At 33.0% G+C, this 15,029-nt stretch overlaps 1 protein-coding gene across 3 annotated transcripts; it reads right to left on the reverse strand.

Annotated features, from left to right (window-relative positions):
• Positions 1-4,952: 4,952 nt before the first annotated feature.
• Positions 4,953-12,998, reverse strand: LOC131642541 (mediator of RNA polymerase II transcription subunit 22a-like). Of its 3 annotated transcripts, XM_058912778.1 has the most exons (5): positions 12,690-12,996; positions 12,539-12,601; positions 7,258-7,426; positions 5,708-5,773; positions 4,953-5,524 (listed from the first exon to the last, which is right to left on the reverse strand). In XM_058912778.1, exons 3-5 carry the CDS (start codon positions 7,402-7,404, stop codon positions 5,282-5,284), a joined length of 456 nt encoding a protein of 151 aa, XP_058768761.1. In that variant the 5' UTR covers positions 7,405-7,426; positions 12,539-12,601; positions 12,690-12,996; the 3' UTR covers positions 4,953-5,281. The 3 variants fall into 3 exon arrangements, with proteins under 3 accessions (XP_058768761.1, XP_058768765.1, XP_058768764.1); XM_058912782.1 differs by lacking the exon at positions 12,539-12,601 and having other exon boundaries at positions 12,690-12,998; XM_058912781.1 differs by lacking the exons at positions 12,539-12,601; positions 12,690-12,996 and adding an exon at positions 8,309-8,675.
• Positions 12,999-15,029: the final 2,031 nt, after the last annotated feature.

The raw sequence follows: 15,029 nt of genomic DNA on the forward strand, positions 1-15,029 counted from the left end.
GATCCTAGATATATCATGACGAAAGTTTATCCATGTAAAGTAAATTTTTAAAATTACATGTTAACTCAAAACCTTAAGGCATTGGGTTTATGTCTCCTCTCACTTATAAAGTGTTCAATATTCTCTTTTCCATCTAATGTGAGAATTATTTCTCATACTTGAAATACCAACATCTTACTACTCAAAGATCAAGTCATATATTATTTCCTTGATTTGATTTTGATTATTTAAGATTTTGAGTTAAATTGTAATTTTAAAATTTTACATTATGAGGCAAGATTTCACTAGTACACGTCATTTGGGATAAATTATCCTCAATTTTACAAAGGATAGCAAAAAATTTATCATTAAGTATTTGATTATTTATAACCTAGGGTATTAGAGTCATCTTTTACATCTTTATGTTTGATATATCAAAATTGTTTGTAATTTTTTTATGCTGTTTATATTTATGAATTGTATTTATGTTTCTTATGTTGCTTAAATTGAAATTATATGTTCTCTAATAAAAAAAGATGCTTAATGTTTTTTTCCATGGGATGAACACTTACTATGATTGATATATATATCATCCTAAATGAATGAATTATAAATCTCAATTTTATGAAATTTTTCATGAGATGTATTGAAATTTTTCTAAGATTTAATTGATACAACTATGTTCCCCGAATATTTGGTTATTATTACATCATTGGACAACTTTTTATTAGATATTTATATTACAAATCTCAGCTTTAAATTAAAAACCTATACTATATAAATTATATATTCATGTCTAAATTATTCGATACAATATTTAGTTGTGTCAGGATTGACGTCACTATTTGATAGATACACTTAGCAAGATATTAATCTTAACATATTTCAATCACATATTATCAAATAACAATTTATGATTTTGCATAAACAATTTATGTAATAAAAACTCTTAATCCAGCAGTATTGCTTGTTAAATGTAGTTATTAAGGTATGAAACAGTAGTCAGTCTCAATCACAAGTCCTAAATCATAAAGAGTTTAGTTTGGTGAATCAAAAACTAAAGATGAGACATATTGGTATACCTATTATGGACCACACTACCTGAAAATCAATTCAATGTGATGGAAAGTAGTGCCAATTTGTTGGTCTTGATTAAGACTAACATGATGAGTTCAGGTGTTAATTCATGTTCCACAATTATAGTAGAATCATTTAGGCTAAATATTCCCCCCCCCCCCCCCCCCACACACTTAAATTTATCTATAATATTTTAGATCAATGTGCCTTCCACTTTGGTCCCTTAAATTTAAAATTTTTTAAATTAATCATTTTTCAAAAAAGTCTATGCTTATCCTTCCGTAAGATTCCGTTAGTTAAATTCAAAAAAATCAATTTAAATGCATTGTTCTATGATGATGTTGATATAACATGAATAAAGGACCATCTATTTATCCTATTTATAATCTTGGATGTAAAACACTTGACATGTAAACATTCAATAACCCAGTTTTAATGTTAACAAAATAATTAAACATTTGTTTAATTTTGGAGAACTCAATTCAATGAGTTGAAGGATTATTAGATTAAATTTTATTAATTTTTTATTTTTAATAATAGAATATGTTTTAATGTCACAAATAAAAATATATTTTGTTTTGTTAACGACCACAAATCTTTGTCATTATCATCCTCATATTTTTAAAGGAGTGACAATAGTCTCTTCAACCTCAAGAATTCTTAAGTGACCCTAAATTCTAATAAATTCTCAATAAAACATTAGTGGGAGAAGATACTCCTTAGAAAACTAAAATTCCACAATTTCTTTTATTTCTTTCTCTCAATTTAAACAGAATGCAACATTTCAAAACTAAAAGAAATTCTTCTTTTGTGTAAAAATAAGAACAACATCAGTGGTGATAAAGGTTGTTGGTCCGGTGGTGGGAGGATGTGATGGGTATGGTGGTAGTTAGAAATGAGATGGGTGGCGGTAGTGCGGTGATGAAGGTTAGCGGAGATGGACTATTTGGATTTGAAATTAAATTTGGGGTTTTAAGGTTCATGATATTGAAATCCAGATTAAATGTCGGTGTCCTATCCTCAATGAAACATTCATAAGAGTTCTAGATCAAATGCTCAAATGACAGTTCCTACCCTCAATCAAACTCATAACTTTTTGCATTCGGCTTTGAAGAAGACAAATTCGGTTTTGAAGAAAGACAAGAGGATTAAGTTGTGTGAAGAGTATGGGCGGACGTATCCTTAGGCATATTGTGGTTATAGCCACACCAAAAAATTCATTATGTGTGTGTGTGTGTGTGTGTGTGTGTGTGTGTGTGTGTGTGTGTGTGTGTGTGTGTGTGTGTGTGTGTGTGTGTGTGTGTGTGTGTGTGTGTGTGTGTGTGTGTGTGTGTGTGTGTGTGTGTGTGTGTGTGTGTGTGTGTGTGTGTGTGTGTGTGTGTGTGTGTGTGTGTGTGTGTGTGTGTGTGTGTGTGTGTGTGTGTGTGTGTGTGTGTGTGTGTGTGTGTGTGTGTGTGTGTGTGTGTGTGTGTGTGTGTGTGTGTGTGTGTGTGTGTGTGTGTGTGTGTGTGTGTGTGTGTGTGTGTGTGTGTGTGTGTGTGTGTGTGTGTGTGTGTGTGTGTGTGTGTGTGTGTGTGTGTGTGTGTGTGTGTGTGTGTGTGTGTGTGTGTGTGTGTGTGTGTGTGTGTGTGTGTGTGTGTGTGTGTGTGTGTGTGTGTGTGTGTGTGTGTGTGTGTGTGTGTGTGTGTGTGTGTGTGTGTGTGTGTGTGTGTGTGTGTGTGTGTGTGTGTGTGTGTGTGTGTGTGTGTGTGTGTGTGTGTGTGTGTGTGTGTGTGTGTGTGTGTGTGTGTGTGTGTGTGTGTGTGTGTGTGTGTGTGTGTGTGTGTGTGTGTGTGTGTGTGTGTGTGTGTGTGTGTGTGTGTGTGTGTGTGTGTGTGTGTGTGTGAAGGTTTAATTTGACAGCAGATCTCAAGCGTTAATAGTACTCTATCAAGTGGTCATATCAATAGCTTAATTTTTAGAAAAAAGTTTATATATATATTTTATTTATTTTATTTTATTTAATATGACCGTTTGATCAATTCTTTAAACAATTGAGATTTGGCGTCAAATTAAATTTTGACGTCTTGGTGTCATTTGATCCTATCCCATATATATATATATATATATATATATATATATATATATATATATATATATATATATATATATATATATATATTATTTTTTTTCTTATTAGTGTTTTAAAAATTGAACCGGTCATCAAATTTATGAGGACGAATCACTCATTTATTGAATGAATTATTAGATTAGTGGTTGGTCCTCATAATTAAATTGAATAATTCAATTGAATAAATCGGTATCTATAGACAAATTCTATAGTATTAAATCAATCAAACCATATAACTCGATCTCTACAAAAATCAGAACACCTAACAAATTTTAAAATATCATAATTTTACAAATACATTCTTTAAATTCAAATTCTAAACATAATCATCACACACAACAAAATAATATAAAATGTAAATTAAAATAATTTTTGAACAAAGTCTAATTAAAACATAAACTAAATAATAAAATAAGTGCAGCGTCTAATAAATTTAATTTCAAGCAGAAAAAGTTGTTCCAAATAAGTTATGAACAAACTCTACTTATATTTTAATTTTATAGTTTATCTGTCGATTTTATCCGTCGATTTTTTAAATTTGTCGATTTGTCGATTTTTACTAATTTTGATTGGTCTGGTAGGCTCTCACTAATGTAACGGCTTATCTGATTTAACAATCAAATCAGACCGATGAAGGATAATATTAAAATAAAAGGCTTTCTATTAATAGGATTTTTTATTTGAATTTTAATAGAATTCAAATAAAAAATCTTATTAATATTTCATTTTCTTAAATACCCGCTGAGACGAAAACAAAGTTTTTATTCTCTATTGCAAAATTGTTTGAATAACGTTTGAATGAGCTCCGCGAAAGTTTAATGTAAAAAAATGCATTTTTGTCCTCTGTTTTTGAGCGATAGATCCTCGTTGAATTCTGGTCATTGGATAAATGGAAACTTTGATGAATAACTATTTGATTTTTTTTCTTTCATTTATTCTTTTATCCTTTCTAGTCTATTATTAACAACCTGAATTCTTCCAATATTCCAAATTTGACTGGCCGGTGCAGTTCAAATTTTGAAACACTGCCATCACCTTTCAAGTTTCTCTTTCACTTTAATATTTTTGCTAATACCTCATATTTGATAAACAATTTTCATTATAAATATACTATAAATAATATTAATTCTTATTTTTAATATATTTAATTTAGAATTTTTTTATTTATTTTTAGCCCATCAATATATATTGTCTAGATTCGTCCCTGATAAAGAGGAAGAAGTTGATGTGTCTTTAATAGCACTCTTGTGTTTTTTTTTTTTCTTGAAGATAGATATATGGTAGAAAGAGATATGAAGTTCAATGGTTTAGAATGCAATTAGAATGAAGGGGCCATCCAAATTGAAAGGACTGATTTTTCTCTTTTGTTTCTTATGTTTATATGATATGTTAAAAAAAAACAGATGCACTAGAGAAAATTGATAGAGCATCAAAATCATCATGTCCAAACCAAGAAAAAGAGATAATTAATATATATTTAATCAGTAAACTTAATTACAAAAGGGAAAATGGCCAAGTGATAAACTAACTTTTAATACTTACAAAAGGGAAAATGGCTAAGTGATAAACTAACTATTAAGTGACCAGCATGTATTTGGTTCAAATCCAAGTCTAAGGCAAAGTCTGGAAGTAAACTTAAGGAAAGAAAAAAAAACAGTATTTTGCCAATCATTTAACACAAGAACCATGAAATGACTTAAATGTCACCCCACTTAGTGCATGTTTTGTTTCAGTTAGATATGTAAGAAGAGCGTGTCACTATAGTAGTACCAAATTCACAAACATATTGACAAGTGTATATTTTATTAGTTATTTTAATCTTAAAGCAAACATGTTCACATATTCACAAATTCACAAATATGAGTGCATAACTACAATCAATATTCATGTATTTAGAATGTCTAAGGCTAGGTTGCTTTCCATTTTCGATATAACGGAATAACATTTCCATATAATGAACTACAAACATGGAAAATATATAAATTTTAACTCTATTGCAAATCACACTGAAAATATGTTGTAGGCAGCCTTGTCTTATATTTGCAAAAATCTGATTCCACAACTTGATCCTAAAACCTCATCGTCAGACAGTGACAACTATAACCATTGTGTCAATTATGGTTGTTGTATATCTTGAATAGTCTTTTGCGCAGAAGAAGAATAATGGGATTCGAGTTCTTTAAGGCTAGCTGCAGCTTCCTCTCCAATCCTAGACAGTGTGTGGTCTGTTTTTTCTGCCAGTTGGTTAAACTCAACCTTTCTTTGTTCTACATGGTCATTAAGAGAAGCAAATCCTGAAAATATTGCAGTCTGCTTCAGCTCTGACACCAATTTAAGTAGAGAGTCAGCAGCTTGGACCTGTGTCATTCACCGATAAAAAAACTCAGCAAAGAGAAAATGTTTCAATAACTTTTGAGGTCTGTTTGGTTCGACAGAGAAGAGAAGAGTGATTCGAATACACCTTCTCTCTCGACCAATAATTGGAAAGAGAAGAGTGATACTTGCAGAGAAGCTTAAGAATTAATAGAGATGTGGTCTTACCATCCTAGCAGCTCGCATTTCCATCATAAAAGCCTCTTGTGAATTCCTAACAGGTGGATCATTTACCTACAAGAGTACAAACTTGTTTAAGAAGTTAACAAGTAACAGCTCAACTTTATGCACATCTACTTTAGCATGTCAAGAAATCCAAACAATTACTCGTGTTTGACAAAAAGAAAGAACTTGTCAATTTGAAAAGACTACAGACACCATTTCCTCGGAGTAACAAAAATTAAGAACAAGATGCTATTAGCAATAAATTAGAGGCAAACATGTTAATATCTGTTTAATTCCTGAAAACAATATAAGAGACGTGATGACAAACAAGTCTGACTCTTTTAACTTGATACACTCAGGGACATTTACTGATCACAAACTTGACAATATTGATGAAACCAACATTATTTTACTTTTCCAACATAAAGACAACTCATATAATAAATCCTGACATTGGCATTCTCAATAGACCATGTTTATCTTTATCCTTAAACTCCATTCCAACCTTCAATTATACATGTGTAAGGTCAGTGGTAAACAAATGCCTGAAAATGTTAAATCATAACATACCCTCAACGCAGATGGCATCTCCCAAATTATTTTAAGATCGATTATTGCATAGGTGACTACATCATGATGTCTTTTGCTATCTCAGGCTGTATCTTATTGTATCAGGCTCTCAATGAATAAGAACAGTTAACAAATGAATTTTATGTGCTTTTTTCCGCATAATCGATTCTACAAGACAAATCAGTCTCTCATCCTTATTGTCCTCTCTCACTCACTTTTTTCATTCTTGAATCGTTCCCCTGATTTTATTCAGCATGTCCACAACACATACAATTGAAAGCTCAGACTAATCCCATATATATTCAAGGACAATGTATTGTTAATACATAGTTGCATACATTTAGTATAATTACAAGAAATACATGCAGATAGCAAAACATTACTTCTAAATGGGACTCAAAATATGCCCTGTTCCAAAGACCATCATTGGGTTTCAGATATAAGAAAAAGGATCATGCTACATGTTAAAGATACTATAATTAGAAAAAGTTAAATGTAATTAAATTTAATAAAGTCATATTTAAAGTTTCAACACATTAAATGCACGTGTTCCAAGAAAATATTTCTACAAATAGCTTATTATGCCCTTAGGGCACATGTTAGCTTTTTCCTAAGAAAAAATCCCAATTCCAATAGCCAAGCCAACACATCAATGGAATTCCAGAATATTTGGATATCATCAATACCATTGCAAGATGCAATCACACAGTACATGGATCATCACTTATCAAATAAACAAAAACTATGCAGTATCAAAATGGGACTCAAGTGCACAAACAAAAACATTTTCCATACTAATTAAATTTTGGAAGAATTATATACCAATAAGCTAACCACATGCATGTGGCAACTCACTGTTCATACTTTCTTCCACTTGAAGATGCGGTAAAAAATGGCAATTACAAAAAAAGAAAATAGAAAAAGTACTGAAAGACAGTTATTAGTAGGAGACAATTGAAAGCAGGGTGAAGATATATACATACCCTGGCAACATTGACAAGTTGGCTGAAATTGTCAACAATGTTGGCAATATCACCTTCCACTCTCTGCAACAATGTCTTCTGCTTCTGAGCCGCAGCTGCAGCCGCTGCCGTAGTGGGCCCACTGCCGCCTGGTCCACCTTTGTTCATTCTCTTCTCTCTGTGACAAACTCTGAAGAACAAGAAATATAGACACATACCGACTCAGCTTTCAGATTTCAGCACAGTTAGGTTATTATATTATATATATTTGAAAATTTCGGTACTCGAATTTTTTTTTACAGAAAAACAGCAGAACTAAATACAACAAGGAAATCATATCATACTATTAGAGAAATGTTATGTGGACACTATTTTAGGTGTCCAACACCGTATTTACATATGGTATGGGTACAGTTTCAATTTTTAATTAATTTTTCTATAGAAGATAGTTAAAAGCAAACCAAACAACATCAGTGTCCAACCATCAAACCAGGGCAGCTTATCATACATGTTCTTAACTAATAATTCAGTTTTGCAGTTAACAAGAAATTCAGGAAAATACTTTCAGTTACAAACCTAACTAACTTTCATTTCCCAATGTAACTAACAGTTATCAAACAAAAATAACTAACATAACAGAATCAGTTACTAATACTCAACCACAAAAACAGAATTCTACAACCAACATTTTCCTAATTGTTTCTAACTGTCAAAACAAAAAGAAAACAACTGATTTACTTGACTTTCATTTAGCTCCTAACCCTCACAATTTCCAAACAGAATCCTAACCAAAAAACCTGTAACTACCTTCTAACACATAACTACCAGAATCACCCAAACCTATAACAACCTCATAACTGAATTTAATTAACTTCACTCACTGAGTTGGGCTGAGTCAACAAACTGAGTCAAACCTAACCGAATCCGAGCCTGTCAATAACTAACTCCGACCCCTCACACCCTCCCAATTTCACTTCAAGACCGCTTTCAACGACAACACAAGATTCACAGAAAAAACCAAAATAGAAGAAGAGTAGAACGTGAACGAAAAAGAGAAGAACAGAGTCCTTACCTGGATTTCGCGGTGGTCGGGAATCTCCGCCACCGCACCGGGAGCTCAGGCCGCCTGAACAGGTTCTTTTTATACGCTTCAAACTCGTATCCTTGCTTCTATGATTGATATAGGATCTTGCTTGCTTCAATTTCGTATAATCACGCTTGAATCCGGGAGTACCGATACCTAGGGTTTCCAATTTTTACCTTCTGATCCCGTGCCTGACCGGAAATTTGAGTTCGTATTCGCGTTTAGGCTTAGAATTGAAGTAGGTTCGTGTCTAGGTTTCGGTGATTAGAAGGGTAGAGGCGGTGGTCTACGGCGTAGAGGTTCGCCGGAAATCGCATAGGGAGAGGGAAGGGATAGAACGAGAGGAAGCGAGGTTGAACTGAAGCTCAATGGTCATAACTCAAGACCTAAACGCCACCGTTTCAACTCTTTTTGTTTTATTTTTTATTTTATTTTTAAGTCAATTATTAAAATGGAAGAACGAAAATCTGATAAAAAAAATGTGAATGGAAACTGGACTGAAACTCCTTGGGCCTACACTGATTTACTGCGCATACACCCCCTTGGCCCATGTTACTTTTTTGATGTGCTGAATAACAAAAAACTCTGATGGGCCAACATTAGCCCCCTGCGCCTGAATTACTTAGCATACTCCTTGCTTCAACTCAGGCGCAGGGGGCTAATGTTGGCCCATCAGAGTTTTTTGTTATTCAGCACATCAAAAAAGTAACATGGGCCAAGGGGGTGTATGCGCAGTAAATCGGTGTAGGCCCAAGGAGTTTCAGTCCAGTTTCCATTCACATTTTTTTTATCAGATTTTCGTTCTTTCATTTTAATAATTGACAAAAATATAAAAATAAAACAAAAAGAGTTGAAACGGTGGCGTTTAGGTCTTGAGTAATGACCTTTGAGCTTCAGTTCTACCTCGCTTCCTCGCTCTCGTTCTATCCTTCCCTCTCCCTATGCGATTTCGGGCGAACCTCTACATCGTGGACCACCGCCTCTACCCTTCTAATCACCGAAACCTAGACACGAACCCTACTTCAATTCTAAGCCTAAACGCGAATACGAACTCAGATTTCCGGGATTCTCCTTCAGGGGTCGGGATCAAAAGGTAAAAATTGGAAACCCTAGGTATTGGTACTCCCGGATTCAAGCGTGATTATACGAAATTGAAGCAAGCAAGATTCTATATCAATCATAGAAGAAAGTATACGAGTTTGAAGCGTATAAAAAGAACCTGTTCAGGCGGCCTGAGCTCCGGTGCGGTGACGGAGATTCCCGACCACCGCGAAATCCAGGTAAGGACTCTGTTCTTCTCTTTTTCGTTCACTTTCTACTCTTCTTCTTCTATTTTGGTTTTTTTGTGTGAATCTTGTGTTGTCGCTGAAAGCGGTCTTGAGGTGAAATTGAGACGGTGTGAGCTCGCTGCGATGTTGTTCTTGTGAGGCAGAGATGTTGATAGGATTTTTGGAGATGATGTGAGGTTTAGCTCCATTGAACGGAGCTTCAAAGATTAAGCTCCTTCAATGGTGGATTGAGCGTGTAGTGTATGGTTAGGGATGATTGAATCCAGAGAGAATGGAAGGAGATTGAGAGAAGCAGAGAGAAAATGTGGAGGTTGAAGTGAAGGTAGAGGGAGAAGAATGGCGTAGTGGTTTGAATTATGGAGGGAGGTAGTTTATATAAGTTGCAGAGAGAGTGAGGTTCGGATAGAGCTTGGTCTGGAGTCAGGGTCGGAGTTAGTTATTGACAGGTTCGGATTCGGTTAGGTTTGACTCAGTTTGTTGACTCAGCCCAACTCAGTGAGTGAAGTTAGTTAAATTCAGTTATGAGGTTGTTATAGGTTTGGGTAATTATTAATATTATCCCAATAACAATCAGTTTTCCTCATGTCTTTTATTCCAGTCCCAACGTATCGATAAGACAAATGACAGAACATTCAATGATATGTTCTTTGATAGAGGAGTTTACCAGAAGCAGTTTCCAAATTCCAATTGAACAGTCTTTGAGTCCATATTAGCTTTAAGGTTTAAACTCTAAAACTCCATTGGTGTTCATTAGCTCAACAACGCCTTAATAAACTTATTACAAGAAACCAAATCAGGTTTCACATAGAGCTGAACATGCTCTTCTGTTGTTGCATTGATCTCTCTGTTCTTGGAAACCAAAATAAACATACACACCATCACCTCCCTCGGTAATTCCATCAACCAATTTACTTCAAGCATATTTTCTTCTTCAAGTTTTTCAATTTTCCTTAGTTCTAGAAATAAAACCTGTCCATGACAAAGAAAAAAACTTATACTAAACAAATATAAATCTTTCATAAGCTCAGTTCATGAACCAAATCAATAACATATGAGAGCAAGGTTACTTTTCCATGCTCAGTTATTCCTCTGTAACAAGTTCATGAAACCAAATCTACTCTAAATTATATCTAAAGGAAGCATAAAAACTAGTTTTTGAACAACAATGGCAATGTCAACACGATTTCAACTGACCTAATTCAAATCTCCTACCTGCAATTCGACATAATAGATTAGGGTTCCTACGAGCAAGTTTTCAGTGAAAATGAAGATGTGAAAACGGAGAACTGTGATGAGAAAGTTGGACGAAATGAGAATTCAAACCGTGACGAGAACGGTGGACGGCGGTGAGAACGGTGGACGGCGGTGAGAACACGGACGGCGGTGAGAAATAGTGAAGAGACGAGAGTGGCATCAGAATGCTCTATAGAATCTCTAGTATGTAAATAAAACATTAATTCTATCACCCGTGCGGACCGCACGGGTCTCTGACTAGTATAAATTAAAAAAATAGTGAAACCCTATAGAGCATTCTGATGCCACTCTCGTCTCTTCACTATTTCTCACCGCCGTCCGTGTTCTCACCTTAAACCTTAAAGCTAATATGGACTCAAAGACTGTTCAATTGGAATTTGGAAACTGCTTCTGGTAAACTCCTCTATCAAAGAACATATCATTGAATGTTTTGTCATTTGTCTTATCGATACGTTGGGACTGGAATAAAAGACATGAGGAAAACTGATTGTTATTGGGATAATATTAATAATTACCCAAACCTATAACAACCTCATAAAATAATATAAATGTAATAGAATCTCTAGTATGTAAATAAAACATTAATTCTTTTTACCCTATAAAATGATAAACCAATTAGTCACTGTTAGTACTCAATTTCTACATATAAAAGTTTTACAAAAGACAACTAGAAAGCTACAAGACTACAATATAACCCAAAAAAAATTCTTGAGGAGCTTGTTTGTCATGAAGTTCTTGGTTCTGATAGTGAGAGTCTTGTTCATCTCCGGTTTTTTAAACTAATTAAGTACAGATGCCTTCAGTAATTTGAAGTCTTTATTTATAACATGTAATTACAAAAACAATTATATTGAAATTGGAAACTATCAAATTTATTTCAATAAATATATAACACAATTATAAATTATCTTTTGCTTCCATTTAATTATTAGTTATGTGTGTTGTAATATTTGGAAATCATTGATAAGCCACTAGTGTTTGTATGGTTACTGGTAGATGCACCATTCACAGTTGATTCAAATGTCACATTGACAACATAATAGAATGAGTAATTTCTCCATGTACCACCTCAATGCTGGAATTAAAGTTCAAAATTTACCATGTGAGATAATTCAACCAAAATCATTAATTAAATATGATCAAATCTCTCAACAGTTTGGTTGCAACCAAAAATTACTATTTGAGATGATACAATTTTAGCCACTGAGTTATGTGCAGGGAGCAAGGAAATTCAAGACATGGCCATTTGAAATGAACCTATTCCTCACCTATATAAAGATGCTTTTTAATTTTCTTACATGGCTCTGCTGCCCGTCATTAGTAGACGGTTTCAAGGAGCAGTACTAAGATCCAACAATAGACACTTACTACTTAAAAGGAAATAAGAAAATTTTAAAATTAAACAATTCTTAGGTGTTTAAGGTGTTCAAAATATGAAGAATTAACACTTAATTTTAACCACCATTTCTACCTTATTTAAAGTTAAGAGAAAATAAATTCTCCTTGCACAAAATAAACCTTAACAAGGGTTGAAGAAAATTTTGTGAACCAAATAATTGACAAATGAAATTTAAAATCACAAACCTCATAACTCCACACAGATAGAATCAAAACACATAACCACATCTACAAGATTTCAATTTCTTATCTAGGAAATAAAATAAGTACTACTTACATGAAAATTCAAGAAACCTCAAGAAAATGCAAGACAGAGCAATTACTTCCTCTCTAAGTTGAACTGCAAGTTCATTGATACAGGTTGAGTCATAAAAACGAAATTAAGATATTTTAAGGGTTAGTTAAAAAGAAAAATGAAAGGAGAATACCTTGAACAATGGTGAATCAAGCTTGAGTGATATCGATTTTTGTTCCGCTGAAGACAGAGAGAAGATATGAGTTTATTGTGATTGTGAGGCACCCACTCAATGATGGAGGCAAGAACAGGAAGGGGATCGAATCCAGAAAATGAAAGGGATGGTGATGAGATTGTTGTCGTACACGAAAGGGGCGGAGTAGATGAAGTGGGTACTTAGTAGAAAATGGCTGGAATGATGGAGGCGCTCGAGGAAGAGGAAGACGAATACGGCTAGGGTTCAATGAGAAAGCGAGAGAGACAAAGAAACCATTTACATTTATATTTTTTACTTTTTTTTCTAAATTTATTAAATAATTATTCATTTATCATTTATTCATAAATCGAATAGAGAAAATTCTAAGAACACTTCTTTTTAAATAGGAAATATGTAATTTGCTTTCCATGCAACTATTAATATAATATTCTTAATATAAAAGTATTTATTAATAAAAAATAAATGCATTGTTAAAATATACCATCTCAGTATTTAAGTTGCTATAATTACGTACTTAACTATTACAGCATCTCAGAATTAAAATTTTCATGAAATATTTCATTCATAAAAATAAATGCAAGGTTACAATTTTACAAATATACCTATCACTTGTAAGTTGTAACCAAAAAGATGTATCTATCATGACATTTATATAGTTTTTATTTAAAAAGTATAGTTTACTATTTTACGTTATAATTAAATAGCATATAAATATTAAATATAATAAATGTTAAATAAAAATATTTGGGACACTAAAAAAATATAAGTTTATTTATTTATGTTCTTTTATCTATAACACAAAATATAGTTTGTATATATTACATAATATATTTTTTCTAATTTTTTATTCTAATATTTATATTTATTTGTAGAAAAATATTTTATTTTATTTTTCTAATAATTTTATAAAATATTATAAATTAAAAATTTATTTAATAATATATTTCTTTTTTAAATCAATAAAAACAAATTCAAACATTTATTAGTTATTAAATTAATAAAATAAAAAGGAGAAGGACAACAAATATATGCTAATTAATAAAATAATAAAAAAAGTGTAAAATATAGTTTTAGTTGACAAGTCGTTAGGCATAGACGACGTTTAGTAGTTGAAAAAGAATAGGCCACGGTTATAGCATGTGGTTAGAAATATCAACAACTAAAAGACTACAGTCTATGTAGAATAGGCGGCGGTTAACTTACGCCCACGTTTTCTAAACTGTAGCTGAAAGTGAATAGGCTACGGTTTTTTTCAAAAATCTAAAAACTTGTCAACATGTAAAAAACCGCGGTCTATTGCCTTTCTGGCTACGGTTTTTAAGCCGCGGTCTATTATTCCGTTGCCTAAAGTCAAAAATGGTGTAGTGTAGGTTTCGGTGATTAGAAGGGTAGAGGCGGTGGTCTACGGCGTAGAGGTTCGCCGGAAATCGCATAGGGAGAGGGAAGGGATAGAACGAGAGTGAGGAAGCGAGGTTGAACTGAAGCTCAATGGTCATAACTCAAGACCTAAACGCCACCGTTTCAACTCTTTTTGTTTTATTTTTTATTTTATTTTTAAGTCAATTATTAAAATGGAAGAACGAAAATCTGATAAAAAAATGTGAATGGAAACTGGACTGAAACTCCTTGGGCCTACACCGATTTACTGCGCCCCTTGGCCCATGTTACTTTTTTGATGTGCTGAATAACAAAAAACTCTGATGGGCCAACATTAGCCCCCTGCGCCTGAATTACTTAGCATACTCCTTGCTTCAATTTACACCCCCCGATCACATAGAATTTAGGTATTGACATAGTCTTTTGGTTATTAAATTTCTTTTGATAAAACAATAAAAATCATGATTTTCTTTAGGTGATTTTAGGATTAATTTTAGTCTTAGAATTTTCTCATAAAAAAGGCTCATAAAAATAGTAGTATTTTTTAGGTTATTTTTTGCACTTAATTTTGATTTGTGTCTTATATGCTTTTGTGCTAAATTTTATATGTTTGTGTTTACATTGATTTTGGCCATATTTTTGGCCCATTTTGTTGATATCGTTTGCATGCTTCTTTTAGAATTTAGTCACCATGTTAACATTAGACTTAGAATTTCCCTTGTACATAACAATAACACTAGGTTTAGAAATTAGGCTAGTCTCTCCCCATTTCATTTCTTTTTATTTCGAATTCTAAAACACGTAATAAATATTCAAAATAAAATCCCTTTAAAAAATACCAAGAAAACACTTAAAAAAACATTAATAAAGGTTGAAAAGCAATAAATAGGGAACGGAATCTTGAGTCTCCCTTGCTTAAGGGAATCACTCGAGAAGAAG

Source organism: Vicia villosa, unplaced genomic scaffold (genome assembly GCF_029867415.1).
Source record: "Vicia villosa cultivar HV-30 ecotype Madison, WI unplaced genomic scaffold, Vvil1.0 ctg.005243F_1_1, whole genome shotgun sequence".
NCBI lineage: Eukaryota > Viridiplantae > Streptophyta > Magnoliopsida > Fabales > Fabaceae > Vicia > Vicia villosa.

What these genes read in the sequence shown, in the direction of transcription:
- LOC131642541 (XM_058912782.1), bottom strand. Translation starts at nt 7,404, where the DNA reads ATGAACAAAGGTGGACCAGGCGGCAGTGGGCCCACTACGGCAGCGGCT. An exon ending in AACTTGTCAATGTTGCCAGG is followed by an intron (nt 5,774 to 7,257) that starts GTATGTATATAT and finishes GTACTCTTGTAG; the next exon opens with GTAAATGATCCACCTGTTAG. An exon ending in AAATGCGAGCTGCTAGGATG is followed by an intron (nt 5,525 to 5,707) that starts GTAAGACCACAT and finishes TGAATGACACAG; the next exon opens with GTCCAAGCTGCTGACTCTCT.